General features: G+C 37.4%; 1 protein-coding gene across 2 annotated transcripts in view; it reads left to right on the top strand.

Annotated features, from left to right (window-relative positions):
* ZNF385D (zinc finger protein 385D) overlaps positions 1 to 27,318 on the top strand; it is a 986,291-nt gene that overhangs the window by 700,133 nt on the left and 258,840 nt on the right. For both annotated transcript variants that reach the window (XM_025377737.1, XM_025377738.1), the window contains one exon: positions 19,858 to 20,000. In XM_025377737.1, coding sequence (XP_025233522.1) covers positions 19,858 to 20,000 — 143 coding nt within the window. The remainder of the gene's footprint in view (positions 1 to 19,857; positions 20,001 to 27,318) is intronic.

The following is a 27,318-nucleotide window of genomic DNA, read 5'->3' as shown; positions in this document are numbered from 1 at the left end:
TTTTTAAATGTCAGAAAATGTAATGCTTTAAAATTAATGTGACTTTATAATACTTAACTATTGAGGGTATTTTTTGAACTTTTTATGAATTTGGGCTTATTAAAGACTTTTTAAAGGGTTCTGTTATTGAAATGGTCTGGGTTGGGTCACAGTTGATGCTAAAGAATGTAAAGCTACTTGGAAAGAAAGAAAGAACAGTTAACCATTTATGGTTTTAGTATGGTGAAGTTTGTCAAACATACGAGATATTTATTACCTTCATTTCCCACAGCCTCTAACCAGAAGACGGCCAGCAGTGGGAAAGTATTTTCAGTTAAAGAGAGACAATTCCTAAACATGGCACTTTATAAACTAAAGGGGCCAAGAGTAAAGAGAGCGTGCCTGAAAGTTGTTAGAGGAGATGGTGATGTTTGGCAGTGGATATGTAACCAGTTCAACTAGGGAGCTTTAGGTCTAAAGTGGGCCATATACCACACTCACAGTGTCAGAGTTCTATTTCTGCATAATTAATTATCAGAGACTTGGTGCCTTAAAACATCACACATTTATTAGCTTATAGTTCTGTAGGTCAGAAGTCCAGCACAGATGTGGCTATGTTCTCTGTTCAGGGTATTATAGGGCTGAAGTGAAGATGTTGGCTGGACTGAGTTCTCATCAGGAGACTCTGGGTTAAAAATCTGTTTCTCAAATTCGTTCTTGTTAGCAGAATTTAATTCCTGTGGTTGTAGAATGAAGGTCTCGCTTTCCTTGCTATCAGCCTGGGGCTACTCTTAGCGCCTAGAGGCCACCTGTATTCCTTTACATGTGGCCCATCTTCAGGCCACTAAGGGCACATTGAATCTTTCTGTTGCTTCTGCAACCAGCTGGAGAATGTTCTTTGCCTTTGAATGGTTCATGTGCTTAGTTCACGCCTACCTGAACAATGGCTTCTCTTTTTATTGAGACAGAGTCTCACTCTCTCACGGAGGCTGGAGTGCAGTGGCGCTATATTGGCTCCCTGCAACCTCCGCCTCCCAGGTTCAAGTGATTCTCTTCCCTCAGCCTCCCGAGTAGCTGGGATTACAGGTGCACACCACTGCGACCGGCTAATTATTTGTATTATTTTTTTTTTTTTGAGACGGAGTCTCGGTCTATCGCCCAGGCTGGAGTGCAGTGGCGCAATCTCGGCTCACTGCAAGCTCCGCCTCCCGGGTTCACGCCATTCTCCTGCCTCAGCCTCCCGAGTAGCTGGGACTACAGGCGCCCGCCACCGCGCCCAGCTAATTTTTTTCTATTTTTAGTAGAGACGGGGTTTCACCATGGTCTCGATCTCCTGACCTTGTGATCCACCCGCCTCGGCCTCCCAAAGTGCTGGGATTACAGGCGTGAGCCACCGCGCCCGGCATTATTTGTATTTTTAGTAGAGACGGGGTTTCACCGTGTTAGCCAGGATGGTCTCAATCTCCTGACCTCGTGATCCACCCACCTTGGTCTCCCAAAGTGCTGGGATTACAAATGAATCTCTTCTTTTTGAAGTCAACTGTATGAGGTAGCGTAACCTAATCACAAAAGTAATATCCACAAAATCAATAGTCCTAGAGATGATGTAGGGTGTATGCAGCAGGAAGCAGGAAATCTTGAGGCTTGTCATAGAATTCTGCTAAGCATGTGTAGAGACACACATCTTTACCTGGACTTTAGGTTTGTCATTTCTGTTCTCTGGCCTCAGTGTTTTCAATTTGTGGATCCTGTACCAATAGCATCGGCATTACCTAGGAATTAGTAAGTAATGCAAATTAGCAGCTCCCACTCAGAAATCGAAACTCGAAGTAGGGGTAGGAAGACATCAGAAGTCTGTGTCTTAATAAGCCCTCTAGGTATTTCTGATGCTCACTAAAGTTTGAGAGCCAGTGCTCTCTGGACCAGGGTCAGCTAACAACAGCTGGTGCCAGAGAACTAAATCTGGCTGATGACTATCTTAGAAAGTAAAATCTTACTGGAAAATAGGTAGGTCCATTTGTTTACATATTGCCTATGGCTGCTTTCACACTACAATGGCAGACTTAGCAGTTGCACTATAGAACTGATAGCTCACAAAACTTTAAATATTAATTATCTGGCCCTTTCAAAAAAAAAAAAAGTTTGTCTTCTCCTGCTCAGGAAGTAGATTACTTGATTGCCAAGGTTTCATCCAGCTGTAACTTGCTCTAATTTTGTACAGCTTCCATGTGAATCCCACAAAATTGCAATATGAGATTTGGAGGCTCATTTCCCTAAAAAAGATTAACCCTCGACTTCCATTTCTATTAAAGGACCTGAAAATGTGTCCTTTCTTCCAGACATGACTGCCACTATCCTTTCAGTCCTCTGATGGCTTTTTCTGTCTTAAGTGGAAATGAAGAACATCTGTTCGCCATTCTTTCCATGTTAGTTTTTAAATATTCGAAGGCAATTAAGTCACCCTGAGTCTCCTCACAAAAACGTTGCCAATACCTTTAGCTTTCCCCTTATTCTTATTTGCCTATCCTTTAATCATGTCTGTTTCTCTGCTTTGGCTATTTTCCAGGTTGTGTACATCTTTCATAAATTATTAGATTTTCAACATACTTAGCCAATCTTTCTGGCTTCTAACTTAAAAGGACAAAGGTAAACTAAAAACAAACCAACCTGCCAATTGTCCAAGATTCAGCTCTTTTTTATTTTGTTAGATTTCTATGTAATGATGCATCTTCCAACCATATCTTTGCTTGTAATCCATCGAATGTGGCTTACATCCTTTACATTACGCTTTTTAAAATTGGTCAACTGTGGTGGATTCTCACTTTCTGAGTCTGGCCTCAGTGATATTAAACATTTGTCATGATGGTTTTCGCTATCGTCTGGTATTTTTCATTGGCTGACCAGTTCATTAAACATACTCTGGGTACCCAACTTTCATTTTACATTCGTTTTCCCATTTCTTCCCATGTTTTCAATACCTGGCCAATGGATCAGTAAATTAACTAATCAATGAAATCTCTGCCTTCTCTTTCCCTCATTTCATCACATTAAGTTTGATTTACAGTCTTGATATTTTCTAATCTGTGGCACCAAAAATACATGTGATTTTTTTTGGTTGGTTGTTTTATTTCCTTTTTGTGTGTGTTTCTTTTATCATTCTTAGTCTGGATTCTTTTAGAAAATGTGTGCGTGTGTGTGTGTGTTTGTGTTCCAAATATACGCAGCTTTATTGTTCTGTTTCCTTTGATTTCCCTTCTACCCACTTTAACTGTGATGTATATTTGTGCTTTTGGTAAAACAGATTTATTTGAGGGTCAGCCAGCTTTTCTAAGCTCTCCCCTTGAGGTATGCCTTGCCATTTCCTTTGGCAGATTAAACCCTGCTTATCTGAAATATCTCATTACTGAAATAATCACTTTTAATTTACCAATTGTACAGCCTTTACCTTTCCAGAAACATAATGAATAACATAATTTGTTTCATGCCAATCAAATTTGCTTCCCATGTGCCAAAAATGTAGGGTTTTTTGTTGTTGTTGTTGTTGTTCTTGATGGAATATATTCACATAGGCTTTCTGAATCTATGACTTACATAAAATAAAAATAATTTTTTTTGTCGTAAGGTTTACCTTACCATATTCTTAACGTTATAAGGGAAGGACTTGAGATGTCTTTCGCAACAGTATAATACTCTGATATGTGATAGGAGAGCCTGAGTTCCTTGAAATAATTCTGTTACACTCAGATCTGTAATTGGAATTTACCAGTCAGTTGAGACCCAGCCCAGACTAGCTAAATGAAAATGTAGCTAAGGGCAATTCAATGGAAGACAACATTTTAAAAACACAGAAATAAAATCCAAAGCATCTCCCTGCCTTGTGGCAGCAGTCATTGAAAGGCTGTTTGTGGAACATGGCGATGTAAGGGACTGTCTGACTATGGGCTTGCCTATAAGGGTAGAGAAGAAAGGCTATTTCTAAGCTGAACTGTGTAGCACTTAAGATTTAGCTATAATATTTGAAAAAAATGTAACTAAAATTTCGGCTAGACTAATGGAATTCTTAAGCTACAGGCAAGACTGCCATAAACAGTTATTATCAAGATTTTCCCAGTCCCAATATGCCATCTAAAACTTTGGCTGGAGTAGTTGGTGTAAGCATAGCAAATAAACATGAAAGCCACTTATAAAATTGAATGGCCATGATTCTAGTCCATGTGATTAGTAGAACATATTAACTTTTGATAAAGCATCAGTCATCATATTTGATATTATTAGTTAAACATCACATGTGGCTATTTGCTAAAAGAAGTGGGTTGCAAACTCTGAAAATATGCGGGAAAGAACAAATTGTGGTCTACCAATGTCTTTTTATTACTATGTGATAATATTAGAAAATTGCACTTGTTTTTAGTTGATGGTTAGGGAAGATAATTTTATTTTATTAAATAAGAGAAAATGATTATTCCGAAGGAGAAGCCGGCAAGAACAAGAACTAAAAAAAAAAAAAGTTTTGCTTACTCTCTCACTATTGCTTGACCTTGCTTTAAAGGGCTTAATATCACATTTACTTTTATTGAAATTTACCCAGTGTATTCAAGAAAGTGGGTAACCAATAAATATTGGATGAATGTTTGTGAGAAAGAACGAGTGAGCCAAGAAGTAAATCTGAGAGGAATGAACGATGAGGGCAGCCAAGAGAGAAGAGGTGACAGAACAGGTAACAAACTGAGAACAAGCTGAAAAGGGAGGAAATGAATTAATGTGACTCTATTTTTCCACTGATCATAAATAATATTAAATATTTATGTCCCAGATTCCAAGTCAGCTATCATATTTTGAATACCTACTATGTATTAGGCACTGAGTTAGTCTCTCTCATACAATATTTTGTCAGATAATGCCACACTCTCGGTTGATCACTTTCCAATTTAAAAGACATATACTTCTATGGGTTACCATGAGATCATTTAAGAGTGGGTATTTCCATATAGGATGACTTGGGGGTATTTTTAGTGCTACTCGCAGGCTGCTTCACTAACAGTTCTATTGAGGTCAAGTAAGTCACTTGGATATGATTATTTCTCCAAATTGTTATTATCCCTCCCTGCTAGTCTCCCTCCCTCTAAACCTCCTTCTTTCCATCCCCTCCTTTTTGTCATTTCTCTCTCTTTTTATATTGTTTCCTATGCCTACCACCTCACAATGAGCACATTGAAAACAGATACCTAGTAGTATTAATGACATTAAATATAGTTTGCCATTTTCATGTCTTCTCTCTGGATTAGCTTTCAATGCAACAATGTCTTATTTATTCATTCACTGAAAAGTACTCGGGTGCCTATAATTTTCAAAACTCTTTCTTAGACACCATGGAAAAAAATTTAGATGATCCAGCCATGGATACTCCCCTTCAAAAGCTTAACTCAGAATCAAATTACTAGCAAACAAAATGTAAGCATCATAAGAGAGATATCTATTAATGATTTAAGCAATAATGCTAATAAATTTAATAAAATATATTCCATTATTTCATATCATTTTGATAAAATAATGAGTAAAAAAGACATTAAGAATAGTTACTATAATTTAGTATTTGCTCTATTAAGTATTTCTCCCTGTAAGCCTTACAGAAATCCTGGAATTTAGCTGTTATTCTTATTTTATAGAAGGAGAACCGAAATAGCTGTTAATATCCTTTGGACATGAAAACACTGGAATTTGGATGCAGGTTTCTGATGACAAAGCCTGTGCTCTTAAGCACTTAGAATACTCTATAGAAGTTTGCAGAAGGGAAAATTGACTATCATGCTAAGTGGATGGGGTTGGGGGGTGGGTGGCAGGGGCTTTCAGCTGAACCTTGAAGGGCAGAGAGCAGTTGAAGAACAACATAAATTTACAAAATTTTTAAAAAGTAGTTTTCTTATCTTCACTTATAAGGAGGACATTAAATTGCATAAATAGGCAAGAAAAGGTCATAATGACATTGACAACTTGGGAAGCAAATATTTAGCACTTGGAAGGCATAATGACTTTTGAAAACTATATGCGGTACAGATCAGAATCATTCAGGAAAATGCAGGGCCAATTTCAGAAGCCGTGCTTCTTACAGAATTTCTCTCCTCTCTCAGCAGGCATTCCTGCTCAAAGCAATTTGACTCATTCCGTTTGTTCTTCCTTTGGGATTAATGTCCTTTCAAAAGCACAAAATAATCTTTACGATTTAAGTCAAACAGGCCCATGAATTTGAAGGGACTAACTCCAATTCTCTGAGGCTGTGATCAGAGCCCCTTCTCCAGTTTCCTTTTAGGGTTATTTGTTGTTGTGTTTTCTACAAAACGTTTGGGTTTACAGTGATTAGGTCACTCCACGAACTTCTCCTGTCTAAGACATATCAATAAAGAAGAAGAGCTATGAGGGAGCTGTATATTCTCAAGGCATTCAGTCACATTGGAATCATGAGCGAATCTCAAGTAGATTTACCAGGTCGCCACTGACTGTTGCAGAATGTCCAGGAATGAAAGTCTCCCATTTATTGAGGTACAAATGTAAGTCTCCAGTTATCTTCATAACCTGGGCAAGCTTTGACAGACAAATCTAAGGTTAGATGCCTTTCTTAGTCCTCTCACTGGATTCTAACCAAAAGACGGCTGGACACTTTGCCAAAGGTATAAGGAAACTGTCAGCATTATTCTACTATCTGTCTTCCAAAACTTACAGAGGATTTCTGTGCATCTTTTAGCCCGATTGATGACCAAGAAGAATAGAGTTTCGGATGCCCTAATGTTGGGCGTTTGTGTCAGGGATAGTAAACTGTGATTAACTGGATTAGATAGTGGTATGTTGTGTTAAGGAATATTCTGAGGCTGACTGGAAATGTAATTGATGAATAATATATGCCCTGAGTACTGGAAGGGGAGTGCTATAATGGATTCTTATACTTGGCTTATGGGGACAATAGAGATAATATGATTTTTACAAAGAGCAAGTACTAAAATCAATCAACCTATATATGAATAGGTTGAATTAGCTGCTACAGAGTACTTAATTTCATAGATTCCCGTTTCCACAGCTAAAATATTAAGTTATTAAGGGCTAACAGAATTGCTATGAAAATTAACAGCTTATGTATATATAAACTACTCGAAATTTAGAGTGGTTATTATTATTATTTTACTGGTTATCCTTATTATTTGAAATTGGGACTGCTTTAAATAATTCAGTCTATATGATCCACCATATACCAGCAGAATACGATTTCATTACCAGACTATTTTACTCTAATTGTTAAATTAAATTTTTCTCTTAGAAATTTATTTAGGCCTGTGCTTTTCTAGACTCCCAAATTCTAAGGAATAGTAAGAGCATGAGCTTCTAGTAAGTTTGCAGCCAAAGAAAAATCGGATGCAATTTCTGTGGCATTCTGCATTAGTTAGTTAATTCTGGCTCAGCCTGAGTTGAGTAAAATGGATGGGAATTCGTTGTACAAGTCAAGATGTGTATGTGCCTCATGCCAAGTTCCAGATTTGTATATTTAGGCTGCAATTCACAAGAGGGTGAGAACATGATGATGTCAACCAGAAAAACCTGTGTTTTCTCATTAACCTTGGCCTCTGATCTTGTACTTCTGGTCAGTGCTGGGATTCTCATGGCCCAGGGACCCTCCCAAAAGCCTCAGATTTAGCCTTTAATGCTCATTATCTCCACTGACATGGCTCCCAGCAATGACAAGTCCCACTGATTATTTGCCTCCTTTTCATGTGAGTTTAGCTTTAATCCTTCCATTTAACTGCCCTATTTTATGAAATATTTTCTTTTATCATAATATAGATGTCCCTTTCGTTATGTGTTGCATTGGTGATAGCTCCTTAACCCTGATATGAGGACTTCCTTCTACGTGGGGTTATAAGCAGTTTATCTTTTTTTCTGGATTTGTAAATCCTGTATCTGCTGTCTCCTGGCCATTTGAATGTGAAAATGTAGGTCCTTTCCTTGGAGGCAATTTCTGCTCCCATCAATTGTTCTTTAAATTTGGTGGAAATCAGGACTTGGTAGATATTTGAAAAGGAAAGAGGTATAATACAGTAAAAACAAAAACAAAACAAAACAAAAAACAAAACCAACAGATATGGGCTTTGAAACCAGCCCTATCTGGTTTCTAATTCTACCTAGCTCTACCATTTAGTGAGTGGTTTATTTTGAGTAAGATGATCTTGCTAAACCTCCTTTTCTTCACCTGTAAAATGAAAATAAGGATATATTCATTGTTTATACAAATAATGTATGTAAAGTTATCTAGCAAAGAACCTAGACCATAATATACGCTCAAAGGGGCAGGACTCCTTATAAAAATAAAATATTGTTGTGTGGATCTTCTTGCTTGCAATCATTTAATAAGCATTTTATTTCTCTTCCATTTAAAGTAAATCCTTTTCGGGATTTCACAATTACTACAATTCCATTAGGAACTGATTTTACATCTTCTCCAAAGACTAAATGTTTCAGAATTAAAAGAAAATATAAAGTAAGGTTTGTTTTAAGCACAACCTGCCAGAAGAAACAATCACATTGAGGCCGAGACTAAACAGAGCTCAAGTCAGCTCCACAGGGAATGTGCTTGAGGAAATTGAAATCAGAATATCTTTTTGGTATTATAGAGTTTGTAAGAATGTTCACCAAAGCAATGGAATCCAAGAACTCACAGTTCCTAAACCGTGGAAGCTAATGGATACTGCAAATGCTAGACATGCGCTAAATATAGGCCCTTAAAACAGTGACAGTGTGGTATTCACTGTTCTTAATAAATTTTATTTAATTTCATGATGGTGACAGTGACATGACAACAACAGTTAGATTTCCTAGGGAATTTGTGCCATGGTCTTTATGAAATAAAATTAGATTAAAATGTGGAAAAAATCACAATGGAACATTGAGTGAAAACATTCACAATCAAGTGAATGCTTTTAGAGAGCTATCATCATTAATTAGAATTAGTTATGTTGAATGCAAACTTAGTTTCTATTTTGTTCTTCTAAACTATGCAGGCAAAATAAAAGGGACAACTGAACAAATAATGAGTTGATACAAAAAGAATACAAATCTAATACCTATGGAAAAACACATGATTATCTGGTAGACTCAACATATGGATAATCTACAATATACTGGATTATAAACATTATAAACTTGTGGAGGCAAGGTGCTTATGACATTGCTTCTTGAATAATCCTTTGCCTTACAAATGATTGCCTCTTAGTATATACTGATTTGATTTGCTTTGGTAAAGTTTAATCGAAACTAGCTTTTTGTTTATACATTTTTTCTCTACCACCTTTTATCAAAAAAGTGGCAATCTCTGAATAAAATGTAGATATAAGAACTTACACTCTGGAAGCAGAATGTTTGTTGACAAATCCTGGCTCTACCACTTACTAACTGCATGAACCTGAGCAATTGTTTTAACCTTACTATTGCTCCATTTCTTTATTCACTAGACTATTAAATGATCAAAGGAGCTATCCTACAGAGAGGACCCAGTACAGTACCCAGTGTATGGAAGTAGAAATAATATTGCTTTTATGCCACTGGAATCATGGGGAGTTGTTTACGAGATAGCATAAATTTACACCTAAAAATGAAATCCATGTTTGAGAAACTTACATAGAGGAAAAGATGTTAATAAAATGCGTAGGACTTAGTGTGTTTGGGCCATTTTTTTTTTTCTGAAGAAAACAATAATGGGAGCTTAATTGCACTAAAAATCTTTGATAAAGTGTTTCTCGCCTTTTAGCAGTGTACTCCAATAAACTCTGATAGTTTAATCCCCTTTTCTTTTCTAGTTCTTCAGAGAAGCTGCTGGTTTGTAAATGTACACCATTGTTAATTTGGACACAATAAAAAAGGGGTACAATATCTCAGCAGGCTGTGATGATTCAACTTCATTTATTCATTTATTTACTCACCCATTTTTTCATCCATCCATCCATCCATCCATTTCTAACACAATACACAAGTCACTTAATAGATACCAGGAACCTCCTAACACATAGAAGTCAAGAAAGAATGGAACAGATATTCTTCTTAACAAACAGCTTCCTCATATAGGGAGGCAGACACAGAGTCAAGTAAGTCTAGTAATGTTGGCTAGAAGGAAGCCTGTGCAGGCCAGAGCAGGGCACCAGGGAGTGCTCTTTCTCCAGAGATGTCCAGGAAATACTGAATAGAGAAACTCGTGCTTGAGCTGCATCCTGCACCGGGAATAGATGATTGGTTTTCTTTGCCATACTTCGATGTAGGTTTCAAGAGCAAGTTGGGTGCAAAGTAACTTAGATAACCCAAATTACATTGCTTACTATGCTTTCAGGGGTTATAATTTACATTTTATGATTCACATTTTGGGGTCTAAATTGCTAGTTGAAATGTGACATTCCAAAAGTGAGTTTTATTAGATATTCTGGATTGAATCAGTTCCTTTCTATGCCTATAAGACTTATGTACCCATACGTATAGTGTCCCACTCTACTTTTCCTTCCCAGTCAAAGTTTTCAGGACAATTGTCTCCACTGGTCTCCATTATGATACCCTCACTCATTCCTCACCCTCCTCAAAAGTGGCTTCTCTTTAATGTGACCCACATAAATGACTGCCCTTAAATGGCTCATAAAGGTCACCAAAAATCTCCATGACATTAAATCTATCAGACATTACCATCTTACTTGATCCTTCTGCAGCCTGAGACAATGTTGACCATTCTTTCCTTTTCTAAACAGTCTCTCCCTTTTGCCCAGCCCCACTGGCACAGAGAAGTTCATGCAGGCAAGTCACAGTTAAGAGGTACAGATCATGAATAAACAAGACCATGTAACAAGACTTTAGCATCATTTTTTCTTTTTAAAGTGTGAGATGACCAAAGCCTAGATATCACGAGTGAAATTTCCCAGAGAGACAGATATAGTAAGGCAGGTTTAACTGCCTACATTAGCTCAGTTTAAACACTTGACCATTAATGAGACTAGATTTTGACACAATTTGTTAGCAGAAATGAAAACTTTGTGATTGTACTTCCAAGGGTTATCAGATACTAATAAACACTCATTTGCCCTAGGACTGGCTCCTTTATGCATGCTTGGTTCAAAGATGTGGTATCATTTTTATCTAAGCACACATTATTCATTAGTATTTATTTAATCATTAACTTTTTTAAAATTTAGGTTCTTTGAGTATTGTCATCATTGTTCACACATGGAAGACTCATAGACTGCCATGGTCATCTCTAGAAATGGACGATGATTCCTTTCTGGCATGGTCACGACAGTGTCTGGCTTCTGACAGTGACACATTCAGTTCTGAGAAAACTCTTCTCCTCAATCTAAAAAGTCGAAGGACCCAGGAGAAAGCAAGAGTTACTCTCCCATCAGCAATTCATTTTGAAACAGACTGTATCAAGCATCTTATCTGCAAATTATTTGCTGCTTGAGAACATTGCTTTGCACTGGAACTGTAATGTCCAATAGCCCCTTCTGTGAGAATGGAAGTGTTTTACATCTACAATATGCAATACAGAAGCCTCTAGCCCCATGTGGCTATCAAACATTTGAAATGCGGCTAGTGTGACTGAGAACTGAATTTTTTTTATTTTTACTAATTTTAATTAATTTAAATTTAAAATAGTCACATGTGGCTGGCTAATGGCCACCATATTGGACATCCCAGCATGATACCTCTTTTATTAGTTATAATTGATGGTGTGAAATTAAATTTTAAGAAATTTCTCTTGAGGGAAATTTTGTGATTTTATATTCTATATCACTAGCGGTAAACTTGAGAGGAATTTTCCAGGCAAAATCTTTTGATTTCCTATAAAGCAGGCACCTGTCCTGAATTATTCACTATCTACCTGACAAAGGGGCTGCAGTACAGAGGGATATTTGGGGTTAAATATTTAAAACTCCTTGCCTGACACTCCTAACATAATTTTTCTCTATTATGTTCCGGGCATCAGAAATTGTCATCAAAGTTAGTTAAATAAGTGAGAGATCCCGCTTTTCTTCTAGTGGAGACCTTGATTCAGGATATTGGCAACTGGATGATATCAGTGTTTTGATTTTGGTCATGGCATTTAATGACAGTGACCGATAAAATACTATTAGTGCTTCTTTCCTAGCTTCCTTCCAAGTGTGTTGAGGTGACTTACTGGAATATTTAAATACCACAACTGAAAATGAAAAAATAATTTGGACAAGGGGAAAACCCAGATCACTTCCATGTGATTTCTTTCATGAGAAAAGATCGAATCACTGACCATTGACATGGGCAAATGTTTTTGAATCAGTATTTCCAGAATGGAGGTCCAATTGCCCTGACTCATACTCCCATTCTCACCTCATTCCTCTTTGTGGTCAAAAGCAGGATGTATGAGACAGCAGTCACCATCCTGTGTGGATTAGGGCTGACAATTTGCCCTTATGGGATCAGACCTTGTTTCAACATTTGAGTTGACCTGCTAAGGCCAGTTCACTTTAGGTCAATGAGGAGCTTTATTCTAAGGTAGCAAGTGCTGGATCAACTTTCTGAAACCTAGTCGGTGAATCAACAATCCTAAACAGAGGAGGGGAGTGGGGGGAACAAAAGAAAAAAAAGACAAAAGAAAAACACAACGAAAGAAAAATGGTTACCAAATCATACTACATGTAAATATTATGTCAAAATACGTTTGTAGTTGTATCATTCTGTTGCGAACAGAGATGGGAATTGGATGGAGCTTGGATGACTAAGGTTTAAGGAAACATGGTAAACACACAATTTGCCTAGACAAAGAGTAAAAAATCTCAACAGGGGAATTGCCTATTGTTATCCCCAACCAACAACCTTGAATATTTGAGAAGCAGACATGCCAGGGAATGTGGCAAACACATACTTATTTATCCAATTTGGCCAGTAGATGTTAAAGAATGTAAATTTGAGGGTTTTTGAAATATATTTGATATGATATTCACATCTTTCTGGATTCTTCTTCAAATATAAGGCAGTGCCAGCATGTTCCCATGCTGGGGATACAAATCAGGGATAAATACTGAATATTCCTTTACAAGGAATGTAATCCTTCCTCCCTCCTTCCCTGCCTCCCTCCCTCCCTCCCTTCCTTCCTTATAAAAACCTTCCTTTAATAAAAATTGCTGGCTTTATCAAATTATGTCTGGGAACTAATTTGACAAAATGATTCTGTAAGGTGTTTTTTTAAATTGTTATTTTGTTTTTATCATATTGTTGTTTTAGTTCAAAAGCTATTTGTATCAGTGCATTAAAAATCATTAGGGTTGCTCAGTTTCTTTCTGGTAAGATACTTTGCTTCCTAGAAGCTTGTCTTTTGATTTTATAAATTGGATATTATAAGAGATACCTGGCAGAATTGTGTGCTTTAAAAGAATTAAGAGGATGGAAGGCTAATCCATGCCAATTAATGAACAGATGTATTAAATTATCTATATTCTCTAGCTTTACTCCCACCCTGGCTGGCCAATTCCATTAATTACAGCACTCCATAGCCAACATTTTGGCCGAATCAAGTTTTGCTTTTTCAACTGAAGAATGATGATATTCTTAAATTTGGAAAGGTGAGCTTTATTTTTCATAAATGTTTGCAGCCTGCAGGCTGGCTATTCTGACAGGCTGGGAAGCATAGCCTCCAGGCAGAAGCCAGAAACAGACACTTCAAGGAAGGGACAAAGGGAACAGGAATTTATGCTGAAAGAGGTGGCCAAATACATGTATAATAAGCTATATAACGAGTCATGAATATTTATGAAAGTAGAAGATGTACATGCACAACTGAGCTCTGTGCCTCTCCATGGGACCTGTGTTCAAAAAATGGCGACGTTAGCATGATCCAAGGCTGAAGTCTGGAGCCCTCTGATGTCAAATAGCGTAGCAGAGGACACAAAAACCTTCACTGTGTATTCTCCCTAGACTGGCCAGAAGCACTCTGCCATCAGTAGTCTCTTATCCAGAAGGAATGCTGGTCCATTGTTTTGCGGAAACTGTAGAAGGGAGAGGCATCAGTTGTTTGGTTGAAAGGGCTAGTTTCTGGTTAGCCCATAGGGAAGAAAGGCTAATGGCTGTTAGTGAGGGAGGGGGTGTAAGTAGGTGTGTCTGATCTCCCATCCCTTCATGGCTGATAACTCAGTTTTCAAGGTTTCTTTGGGTTCTCCTTGGCCAAAGTGGGTGCATTCAGTTGGCGGGTGGGGCGGGGGGTGCTTAGGATTTCATTTTATTTCTCAGCCTTTATGCCATTATTTATTTTCTACTTCTTATTAGTAGGATCAGATCTAAAGTTTTTATGCCCACTATCACATAGACCCCTGAATTCCTATAGTGAGTCCCTCTCTTGCCCCATGGACATAGCAAATTCTAACTGAAATATTTGAAAATGGATTTGAATAATTATCCATTTTTATCAAATTAGTTGCTTATTAAATACTTAGGATCTAATATTATACAAAATGCTCTAGATAATTTCCTGCTATATGTGAATGTTTGGAGTTTAGTAATGTAATCATAGCTTATTATTGAAATACACATAATTAAAATATAGGTAAGTATATATTTCAATATAAATAAATGCATATATATTTTAATATAAATAAGTATATATATTTCAATACAGATAAGTTGATGATGAAGGGAAAAGATACTAAAGATACTATAGAAATTATCCTGTCAGGAAATTAGATGTTTCTGCTGTTTTCTATAAATATATACATATTTTAATGATGCACAAAATTCTCCACTGGCATGAATATTTAACAGTGGCAATCCCTGATCATTTTGAACTTCAGTTTTGTCACCTGCGGAAATGAAAGATTAAATAGTAGATGAAGGTTAAGATTAAGATGGAGTTGTCAGGCAGGATATCTATGACTGACGAACACTGAATGGATCGAGTGCAGAAGTTCAAGGTTAAAAGAGTTGTATTATGGAAAGAACACCACCTCACTCTCATGGAGTATTTCCATATATTAATTTACAAAGTACTCTCTTATTGTGATCATTCTTCTGAGGCAGTCCAGATAAGCAAAGAGAAAAAAATGAAGGTAGCTTTGAAATTACCTTGACTGACTGCTTTCAGAAAGCCTCAGTAGCTGCTTTGGAAGTTCTTTGGTTCATTAAAAAATATATTTCTCATGTGGTGAGCACCAATTGGTCAGGAACTGTGTTAGGGCACTTTATATATATTATCTAATACAATAAGTTTCAACTGACAACCACTGGTTTAGAGTTCCTGTTTATCTGTATGAGTTATCAAAACAAACATGTCTAAATTTACATATTAATTTGCTTTTCAAAAATGCAAACTTCTGAAATGAATGTATCTTACTTTCTCAGTCTCTATTAACAAATACTTAGGAATTAGTTACTCTGTTTTTTTTTTTTTTTTTCAAATTCACAAGTTAGTACTTTTGTGAATATGCAGCTCTTATAAACTGACCAAAGCAATATTTATTATGTTTATTCTGTAGTTCACTATTTGCAACTTAAATTCTAAACATAAACTAACGAAAACATCAAAAGAGGAGGGAGAAGAATTTTGTGAACATTAATGATCACTTAATTTACCTTAATTATTCAATACCTTATTCAGTACTAATTACTATTCTTGTACTAATAAACGTTTTTGTCATTTGTTGACTTTAATGTCATACAACAAATTTTGGTATAGAGAGATAGTATCTTCTCTGAAATCAGACTAATTTGTTAAAACTGTGTAATAAAATAGCATAGGCTATGAAATATGTGGTACTAGATATAGACAGAGTTTGTATATTTTTCTGACCCTAATCCATTGAGGCTTTAAAAGACCTGCCTCAAATTAAGAATATTAATATTTCCAGAAGTGTGACATTCCAATGAATAAAGTGACATTATTGGTAAACATTAACGACAAAACTTCCTCACCTATAGAAATGTCTATGAATTTATTATATATTTTCATGTTTATAGTTATCAAGGTAATTTTATGATAAGTAAAATAATAAACGTGTATTCATATCTTAAATGCAATCATTTCTATTTAAATATGGGGAAATGAAATAGCTATTTTCTCAAAGAGAGTATTTTAGTTTGCTTTACAGATGAAACATATTATATGTGCCAGTTTTGATTTTGCACTATTTGCAAACAGTATTCTTGTTGCTGAGCAAGTACAGATTGGTACAAGTAAAATATTTTAGGACTAATCCAGATTTCAAAAGCAGAAATGTTAGTCACAGATAATTTTGAAGAGGTAGCTTCAATTTCGTGCCTCAATATCAGTGCTATAGGTTTGGAGGCAAGCATCTATTTTAGAATAAAGCAATTTTATATTTTACTTAAACACCTGAATTGCTGTATCCTGGTGTCACAGATCAAGTTATTCCTAAAGTGAGCTCTGAGACTTTACTGGGGAGTGCTCATAGAGACATCATTTGTGAGAAGTGAGGGATACAGGATTGGGAAGAGGAAGGAGCTGGACTGTGATGTAGTCACAGCAGAGGCCTCAGCCTACCCTAGATGCCATTAGCAACTTTGGAGGTAAAATAGAGCTTCAGAGTTTTCCTGCTTTGAGACAAGTGGGCAAAGCCAGTAGACTCCTGCATGAATCAGTGATTGCTTGAGGCTATCAAATCCTCCACTTAGGAGGGTCACCTTAGGTGAGGCAGCTCCCTTTGGCCCAGGGCAATTTGTAAAGAGGCTCTTGGGCTAGGGACATCAGCCACCAGCACTCCAAGCAACTGAGAGGAGTGCCTTGGTGCTGAAAGGGGCTCTGGGAATCAGACCCACAGCAACCCCTACACCTGTATTTGCATAGCAAATAGTCTAAAAATATGTAGCCACATGTCCTCTGCTTTCCTACAATCTTATACATTGCTCCTTTCTAACAGGTGAGAAGAGATGAGCTTAAATATTTTTTTGAACTTTCTAAGGTTTTTATGACTCTTCTTTGATGGTTTTTTTTTAATCCCCTAGGAAGGAAACTCTAGTTGCACCACTAAGAGAGGACCTTGAACTGTTTATACAAGTATAAATGAAATAGATATCCTAAAAGAGAGAATGGGAAATTAAATTTACCTGATAATTGAACGGACATATTTTTATTATTTATGTCTCTCATTGTGCTAGATAAAAAATCAGCTTGAGCTATTCCTTCACTTCTTTGGATACCCTAAACCAGAGGAGGGCTTAAAATGAAACAATTGTAGAATATTTTCTTGCTAAATTGCATCCTTGTTATTATAAGCATGGAATTTTCTGCGGAAGCAAGATAAACAACTGAAGAGTTTATCAACATGTTTTTTTTTTTCTCTACATGATGTTATGTTGTTAACCCTTACCTAATTTCTGAAATCTTAGAATCAAACCAAGTGAATGTAAATGAATATCCTTTGCAAAGAATGATGTGTGACACAAATGAAAGTAATTTAGGGCTGGGCATGGCGGCTCACACCTGTAATCCCAGCACTTTGGGAGGCCGTGGTGGGTGGACTGCTTGAGCTCAGGAGTTTGAGACCAGCCTGGCCAACATGGCAAAAACCCATCTCTACTAAAAATACAAAAACTAGGTGGGCATGGTGGCATGCGCCTGTAGTGCCAGATACTCGGGAGGCTGAGATGAGAGGATCAGCTAAGCCCAGGAGGTTGAGGCTGCAGTGAGCCATAATGGTGCCACAGCACTCCAGCCTGGGCAATAGAGTGAGATCCTGTCTCAAAAAGAACAACAACAAAAATAAAAGTAATTTAAAATTACTTCTTAAATTTCACCACATCACTGATTTCAACCAAAGCTTACTTTACTTCTGAGTTTTTGTTTTTGAAACAGAATCTTGCTCTGTCGCCCAGGCTGAAGTACAGTGGTGCAATCTCAGCTCACTGCAACCTCTGCCTCCTGGGTTCAAGTGATTCTTCTGCCTCAGCCTCCCAAGTAGCTGGGATTACAGGTGTGCACCCCACGTTTGGCTAATTTTTGTATTTTTAGTAAAGATGGAGTTTCTCCATGTTAGCCAGGCTAGTCTCAAACTCCTGACCTCAAGTGATCCATCCGCCTTGACCTCCCAAAGTGCTGGGATTACAGGCATGAGCCACCACACCCGACCTTACTTCTGAGTTTTTTAAAGATGCACCATCTAAAAAGTTATTTTGGGTTTTAAACTTTTTATTAAAAGAGAAACTTGTAACAACACTAAACTCATGACAGGTCTATCACCAAAGTTTTACGGATGCCCTCTCTAAAAATGGTTACACACTCACACTCAATACACTACCAAGTGGACAATAAACTAAGTTTATAGTGTGCTCTGGTGAATGTAGACTTGTTATATTTCGTTGTTATCTCTATTTGTTTTGACATCTGCCCTTTATTTAGTGCCTTGTGCTACTTTGCAAATTAGTTTACTGATTATAGACTTCAGTTATTGACTTTGCTATTGTTGGCCATGCTATTATTATTTCAAGAAAGAAGGTAAGACAGTGGGGGGAAATACGGTTTTTCTTAATTTGGCTCCAGCTGATTTTATACCTGGGAGCAGGAGAGCTGATGGTTCTTGTGTATGGTTAATTAAATCCTGTGCTGATGGCTTCTGTTATAGGTACTAAGTCATCTAGCTTGTTAGCAGATCCTCTGTGGCCCCATAGGGTTGGATTTATCATTGGGGAATCATTTTCAGAATGTTAACTTTGTGCTCAGGTAACTGATTGAGGGCAAGATGATGTTCTGTGTGCAGTTGGCCAGAGAGTTTGTTGTGAAATTTGTAAAGGCAATTTATACGAGGAGACTGACTCTACCTTGTTTTTAAAAATGAGATGGCAGGCAAGTGGCACAAGCATGTCTCCTAGAATTCTTTACTGTTAGACAGAAAAATAGCCCATTGCATTTTGTTTTCCTAATGCTTGTTGGATTCTCACCAGCAGGTTTTTACAGTCTGTTGCTTGCCTCTCAGATTAGAAGAATGCTGGCATATTTTAACAGTTTCCTAGGATTCAAACAGCCTTTAATTAACAGCAAATTGATGTTTTGGAATGTTACCAAAATATGGGAGACTGAACACTAAAGATGGGTTTCCATCCTTCCAGCTCCTGAGTGTGGTGGAGTCCTATAACAGGGGGCAAAGGTATGCGCTCTCTTGCAAAAGGCTGGCTACTTACTGGCATGCAAAGGGGATGTCTTTGTTGGCATAATATTCCCACTGCCTGCTCAACAGTGGCCATCTAAATTCCACCTACTCCTGACTGGGAGGAAGGCAGGGAGTTGTTGAATAATCAGAGCTGTAGGGGTGCTGAACAGTTCAGACATCATAGCACTGGTTTTGCTGGTTTTTAATCCTCCAGTTGCTAGAGCAGTAAGGTACAGCTGCCTGAGTTTGAGGTTAAATTTCTTGTATGTGCCAGCTTCATGTCATGCTGCTGCCAGAGTTTTGGATGTGGTAGCAAAGAGCAGTTCTGTAAAATAATCACTCAGACTTAATGCATATTGTGAGTGCTTTAGTTTTCAAAGAGGGATGGGCACATGATGAAGGGGTCTTCCCTTTGAATTCAGAGATCTTGGTTGCAAATTTGTGACTGACCCAATCTGGAGCTCTAGGCAGGAAAATAAAGACAGGTTGGAGCATTTGAAATGTTGATGTTACTTACATAACCAGATAGTTATAATCAAAGGAAAACGGAGCAGTTCAACTAGCTCGCTCTGCCTAATGGCAAATTTGCTCATTGGCCAGTTCCCAGTTGAGGTCAATAGAGTCCATGTCTTGTTTTTTCCAGTGACCCACAAAGCTGGCCTTTTTGTCTCAAAAGCAACTTTGGTGTTTTTTTCCATGGTGGTGTCCCTGATTGCTCCCTTTGCTCTGGTCTTCACAGGTGGTACATGCCAGAGTCCTGCTCTCCCGGCCCTTGTCCGTCCACCAGCCCCTCCTCTGCAACCATCGCTGGATATTAAACCATTTCTTCCTTTTCCTCTTGACACTGCAGCTGCAGTCAACCTGTTCCCCAATTTCAATGCGGTAAGTACCTGCCGAATTTGTCTTTGCCTGAGTGGAAGGTATTGGAAAACCTTAAAGGCCAGGGTTGATTTGGTCACTGCCTCCATTTTGCTATATTGTTCATTGCATGGTTTGTCTAGAAGCCATAATGAAGTTAGTTGTTTGCCTGGTTAGGAAAAATCCCCAGAACCAGGCTCCTTCAAGGAAAATAAAAAGAGATTCGATCCGATTGGGTTGATCATGACTTGATGTCTCCCCTCTAGTGTCTTCTGGGCAAGTGCAACAAATCTATAGCTTTGTAGGCATACATCCAAATTGAAACAATGTATTTATTAGAGAGAACATTAGAATTTCAGTACATATTTTAAAAATTAAAAATGTGTTTCTTCTATCTGCTTTAATTTCCAAATCTGTTACGTTTCTCTAACTTAATAAATAGGACCTTGACAATGACAGCAGTGATTATGTTTCAGGTATACAGCACTTTCTTCCCGCCATTAACTTAAAACAACTCAGGGTTCTGGTAGCAAGAGTTTTAGTGTGTGTTATTGTTGCCCAAGTTAACTCTCATATTTCTTTGTTTCTTTGGGCTTTGTCAATAGCCTCTCAGCACAGGTTCAATTACTTTCTTACCTCTATTTTCACTTTTAAGATATCTTTTTGTAAGTTGGCAGATGCATCATTTTCATCATCATGTGCTTCTTTTTCTGCAATCAGAGTATTCTTAGGATGAAAATTGAAATAAGGGTTGAAAAGGTTAGAAACAAGTAAGTAAGTGACTTTTTTTTTTTGAATATTATCTATTCAGCCTTCAGATAACAACAGTGGTTGTTATAAGGCAAGTCTGAGCTTGTCAATGACAGGACATGTCAGTGCAACCAGAGCAGGAAGGATTAAGATGACAGGTCACTAAATGTCCAGTGATCTAAATAATACAGCTTTCTCGTTGCAATATCTTGTCCCCATGATGGATTTAAAAATATATATATTTGGCTCACAATTAAATAATTCTTTAGGAGACAGCAGTGGGTCTTATTTTCTTTAACAGTACTTTGTCACATGGACTTTGGACATGTCAATGAGTCAGTACAGTTATATGCTAGTCCTTGCTAAAAGGCAAGGGAGAATCAAAATGACCCCTTTGCTTTTTGTAGGGAAAGGAATTTTCCAAACCTTGTTTTGAAATTGATATTTCATAAATAAGGCAACATAAAGATCACCTTTACAAAATACAGGTTTCTAATTCTAGGTGTTTCATTAGAGTAGAGGAAACCTGCTCCGCATCAAATTCCCTTATTCCTAAATGACTACACTGAAGTCCTCTGGGTTCCCTTTCCCTGATTTCTTGCCTGCTCTTCTGTTAAGTGGTTTCCTGGCACGGCCTTGTGTCCCAGACACCCAGGGGATTAACCATCAAGGTGCTTTTTCTGGCCTCTGAGACCACTTGGCATCCCATCCCATGTCAGCTTAAGAGCATTTTAGGTAAAATTCCTGGAAGGCCATAAAAGGCTGGATTTAAAACTTTTGATTTGCCTCTTGGGAAATATTAATAACAAAGTGATTAATTTGATTGACAATGAATATCATTTATTATATAAACATTTATATCATATATATCAAATGATAAACATATATATCATTTAATATATAAAACAAAGATGAGTGATGTGTTGAGCTACATGACCCTGAGCAAATCTCTGCACCTTCTTTGCTGCTATTCCCTCATCTTTAAAATAAAAGGTGTGGACCTGATAGCCTCTTTATTGGGAGGTTATACCATTCAGAAATTTGTAGGTTTTTTTCGTGGGCAAAGGCAGCATTGTGTGGTGGTCAAGCTGAACTCTGTAGCTACACTGACTAAGTTCAAATTTCAGAACTGCCTCTTACCATAGATATGACCTTGAATGGGTCCCAAGACTCCCATGGGCCACCATGTCTTCATCCATATAATGGGACTAATAATATAATATGCCTCATCGGTCTGTGGTAAGGGTTGTATGGGCTAAATCATTTAGAATGGGGCTTGGTGTATAACAAGCACTATCTGAGTGATAAGCAGCATGCTCGTAAGTAGCTTGTAAACCCTTCTGATTCTGAATTGACAGTTCCTTGGCTAACTGATTGCAAAAGTTTGACTCGATTCTTTTTCCTCTATCATGGATTTTAACTTGTGTTGATGTTTATTCTACTTAAACCAAGAGGCCCTCTGTTGCTCCAACTATTGCTTTTTCCTTGGTTATTCCCTTCCAGTGCTGGTCAAGATATAGCCAGATAAGGATGAAGTCATTCTTTGCTTCCAACTGAAGTGAATTGTTGGAAAGCCCATAATAAGGTAGCTTTTGACTGAGAATTAGGGCATAGAACATCTCCTTCAGTAACAGTCTGAGTTCTTGATTTTGTAGCAGATGTGAATCACAATCCAAAAATTCGGTATGTATAAAACATAATTTGTACAGCCATAAATTGACTTTATTTCTCATTCAAGAGAGCCCATTTCATCAGGCTGGAGGGAAATCCACTCTAATTTTGTTTCAGGATATGCTAAGGTTTTGGACTCTATAATTATCTAACAGGTTATAAGGCTTTGGTGGGAGACTTCCTCTGGTCTTCAAGTTATTTATCCACATAGGCATTCATCAGATGGTCAGCACCTGGCTAGCATGGCCCTTTAGGCACCTGCCTCTCAGCTTGTTCTGTGCCATGCTTAGACGCACAAACTTTGCAAGTCTGTCAGCAGTCCTTCCTACCTAGATCCACAACACAGCTATCCCTTCTTTGACGATAAGTGATGAACTCTGCCACCCAACAACTTTTACCCATATGACCTTTATAAAGCAAAGTCCATGATGATCAGAGACTGTCTGCCTGGTGAGCAGAGACTATATTCTTCCCCTGAGGATATGAATATGCAGTCATCTCTCTATTTGGGATAGAGTTGGCAGAAACATAAAGGAAAACTTTTTAAATGTATGCTTATAAAATGTATAAAAATATAAGTGGATATCTCTGATTATTATCTTCCACAAGAGCATAAACCATGAGGTTTGGGTGTGAATCAGCAAGAATAATGAAATGTCTATAAAACTAAGCACAGTTAGGAGGGAAAGGAAACAGATGTAGAATCAGAACTGAGTTATGGGTATAAAAGAAGACATTCAATGAGACTATCAGGATCCCTTAGTCTCCTCAAAGACAACTTTTAAGGAATCACAACAGAAGCTATTCCCTAGAAATGTATCCCTTGATGTTCTAGTAGCTTTCACACAAAAGAAAGCTTTCCTGGAATTCCTCACGTATTTCCCACCCTGCCCTTTAATCTCTTAAGACATTAGAGTTTCAGTGCTTAAAAATATTCTGATCCCAGTGATCCCGTTCTGAATTTATATTTCTTGAAACAGTCACAGGAGTAGATAAATGATGTTTAGGAAAGAAATATTAGAAAGGGTCTTGAGCTTAGTTCATTCAGACAACTGCTAGTTATTCAGCAATTATTCAGCTAATTGTCTGGCATCATTATGTGCCAGAAACAATGATAACAGATTATGTTATGTCCTCTGCCATGAAAACAATTCAGTTTGTAAAGGTGAAGTTGACAAATAAGGAAATTTTTGTTAATGAAATATGTTTATACGGAAAGATGTACAGCATACAATGTTAGCTTGAGTATAGGAGTGAATGGCTATATGGTTGTCTTAGTGGGGGCTGGGTGAAAAAAATAGAAACTATTCTAGGCATTTGAACAGGAAATAATTTAATATAAGGATTTAGGTGCATACAAAACCTTGGGGAGTATTCGACAAACAGGTCAGAGAAGACTTGCTGGCTCTCGTTTTTTTCTGTTCACTTTCATGGAGTCATGGAGTTGCAGACACAGGACACTCAGTAATCCCAGTTATTTCCATCCAAATTCTGTGAAATACTTCTCTTTAGTGGCATCTAATACACATCTAAGATACCTGTGGCCATATAAGACTCAGGCTTCCAGTCTTTGGGATGTAAAGCAGGGGTGGCCCTGGTGCTGAGATGCTACTGATAGAATGGAAAGCACTACGTAGAATCAGAAAAGCTGAATGTCTCTGTTACTGTGGACAAAGGCTAAATCTATCAGAGCCCCAGTGTCCTGTACAATAAAATAAAGAAATAATTTAAAAACCCAGATGCTTAGGTTTGTTATCAGAGATATAGCTGGCTTTTAAAATGCTAGAGATTGAAGGAGAATGGCTTGGGCCAGACTTTGGGATGTTGTTCAGAATGGAAGGTAATCATGAAAAAATGGCCACATTTTATGACAGTTTTCTCTTGGGGTCTCACCATTTCCCTTTTATTCTTTATTTTTCTAACATATTTTCTTCATATTCTAACTCATAGTTGTGACAATAATAAACTTTTAGAATGTCGTTGAAAAAGTACTACGTTTGGAGAATGTGTTCATGAGGACTGACTGAGCATGATTCCATGCCCCCATTCCTATGGCTGTATATCTAGTTGGTATAAAGATTAAATGAGGAAAACTGACTTTCTGTGCCTGCAGATGCCAGATACTCAGAAAATATTTAGTTATTCTGCCTTCTAGGAGATGCACAAGGAAGAGTGAGGAGGTCACATAGAAAGTAAAGAGGCAGAATAAAAGAGCAATAAAAGAGGATAACTATTTTGCTTTAGCTAGCTTTGGCTGATGGTTCTTTAACATTAAAAAATGTAAATTAGCATAGAAAATTTGACACTGTGCTGCTCCTCTGTATAACATGATTTTATCACGAAAGCAAGGGGAAAGAACAAAGAGAAGAGTGGGGAGAGAGGGAGATAAAGAGACAAAGACAGACAGAGAGAGAGAGAGAGAGAGAGAGAGAGAGAGAGAGATCAAGTCCTAGCAGCTGACTCCACTCTGGCTCTTCCTAGTTCTACAAAGGACCAACTGCTAGAAACTTGAGTATACCGTGAGGTCGGGTTTTGATCAACAAGTTGAGGAGTTTTATCCATTGGAGGACAGAAAAGTGAAATTTATATCATTTATAGCAGTGCTTCTCCTATGAAATCACAGGTAATCATGTTAAAAGTGCAGATTCTGAGTCAAAAGTTCTGAGGAGGGGCCTGAGATTTTGAACATATGTAGGCGGAGGGAGGGGAAGGCAGGAGAAAGATGAAATACATTGAACAATTTTTACACTCCCAAACAGTGGGGTTTTAAAAAATTTATTCAACAGATATTTATTGAATACCTACTATGTGCTAGGCCCTAAGGATTCAGTAGTGAAACTAACAAACTAAGTTCCTACAATTATGGAACTTACCTTCTGGTGTTTGTGTGGTGGGGTGTTGGGAAGAGGACGGATGGGGGAAATTTGAATTATCTATAGGTACAGCTGGATCTCAAGAATGATCCTTCTGTGGTTGTATTTTAGCTTCCAGAAATGCCATGAGCCTTCCTTGTATGACATTGTTCAGGACTCTGGTTACAGCAGCCATTTATTGAATGCTTACTACATGCCAGATATCACTTGCATTTCAGCTGATTAAAGACCAACATTTTTCTATGAAATTTTAAAAGTTTTTGTGTGTGTCATGATCTCAAAAACGTTGCTGAGGAAAATACATAAATACGTATTTCATGGCCGGGCACGGTGGCTCACGCCTGTAATCCCAGCACTTTGGGAGGCTGAGGCGGGTGGATCACGAGGTCAGAAGTTTGAGACCAGACTGGCCAACATGGTGAGACCCCATTTCTACTAAAAATACAAAAAGTAGCCGGGCTTGGTGGCCCATACTTGTAATCCCAGCTACTCGGGAGGCTAAGACAGGAGAATCACTTGAGCCTGGGAGGCTGAGGTTGCAGTGAGCCGAGATCGCGCCATTGCACTCCAGCCTGGGCAACAACAGTCAGACTCCGTCTCAAAAAAAAAAAAAAAAAAAAGTATTTCATTTATTAATTCATTCAATGATTTCTTCCTTTTACAAACTTTTGAGTCCTACTCAATAATTCTGTATATTGAAAAATGTGACTACTTAAAATAACTGCATTTAAAAGCACCTGTTAAAAACATAACATTAACAAATATAATGAAGAGTATGAGGAGGGAGAAGAGGTAATTTTTTACTGATTCACTTACTGGGCATTTATTAAGCACTGATAATGTGTCTGACTATAGTAGACACTAGACACTAGAATTACGATGGCAACAATAACAACACTGAGAAAGATTAAAGGAGAAGAAGCAGGACAGTGAGGAGGAGGAGAAAAAGAAGAGGGAGGAGGAAAAGCAGAAGGAGGAAGAATGGTTGTTTTACCTATGAAGTTGACATAGTTGATTAGTACTCCTTTAAACATTCTCTTCTATCAGCTACCAAAAAACATCTAGATGTTAATAGATTAAACTAAACAGTGTACTCTACACAGGCAGGTACTCTCTAGAGTTTGCTTCATTTGTTGAAAATGAGGTGTAGTGGTTAAATCATTCTATAAAGAACTATAATTAAATGCTTAAAGCTCTTTAAAAGTAAATGCTACCTGAGTTCAAAGGAAGGAAAGGTAACTTGCAGGTGGCCAAGGAAAGCTCTATGGTAAATGTTAAGGTTTGCTTTGGAATCTGAGATAAATACCATATGTATATTTTTTATTAAGGTAACCGTAGTATAGAACATGAAACATAGCAAAGACTCAACACAAATTTTTTGAATGAATGAATAGAGTGGAATAGACACACATATAGGTAGATAGGTAATAGATATAGATAAATAAAAAGACAGGAAAAACACATAATAGATAATTGATAGAAGAGAAATAGCCATAACATTTGTACCATAAGTAGTGTAATTGATGGAAGTGTGCCAATACGAAAGAAAAATTCTAAGCACTCATTGTTTTATGTGTTAGATAACTGACATCTAACAGAAATTATTAATTTAATCACTTATTAGGAAAGAAAAGCAAGCATAGACTCGAGTCATCTCCTTAATTTGCATCTGTAATTTTAAGTTGGCTTATGTATTTGTTTACTGTGGCTAATAAAAGGACAGTGATGTAAAAATCCCAGTGGTTGCCCAAAGAATGCACTTAAAAATCAATTCTTTATAGTATTCATCAACTGTTTTGTGTGAGTCCATAAGGGCTGTCATAGTGACAAAGTATTGGTGAGGCATTTTAGGACTCTAAGACAGCATTAAGTGTGCTTAACATATAGAGATTATTCTAGAACTTTAGCTTAAATATACACTTATAATATTACGGATAAAAATACAGAACCCAAGACAGAAAATTTCAATTTCATGTTTCTATTATCTTTGGACATATACCCTTCAGGATCTTTGTTTCCTTCATCTTTAAAATGGAACTGGCAAACTT

This window comes from Theropithecus gelada, chromosome 2, assembly GCF_003255815.1.
Source record: "Theropithecus gelada isolate Dixy chromosome 2, Tgel_1.0, whole genome shotgun sequence".
NCBI classification, from domain to species: domain Eukaryota; kingdom Metazoa; phylum Chordata; class Mammalia; order Primates; family Cercopithecidae; genus Theropithecus; species Theropithecus gelada.
This window is presented reverse-complemented; position numbering and strand designations above follow the sequence as displayed.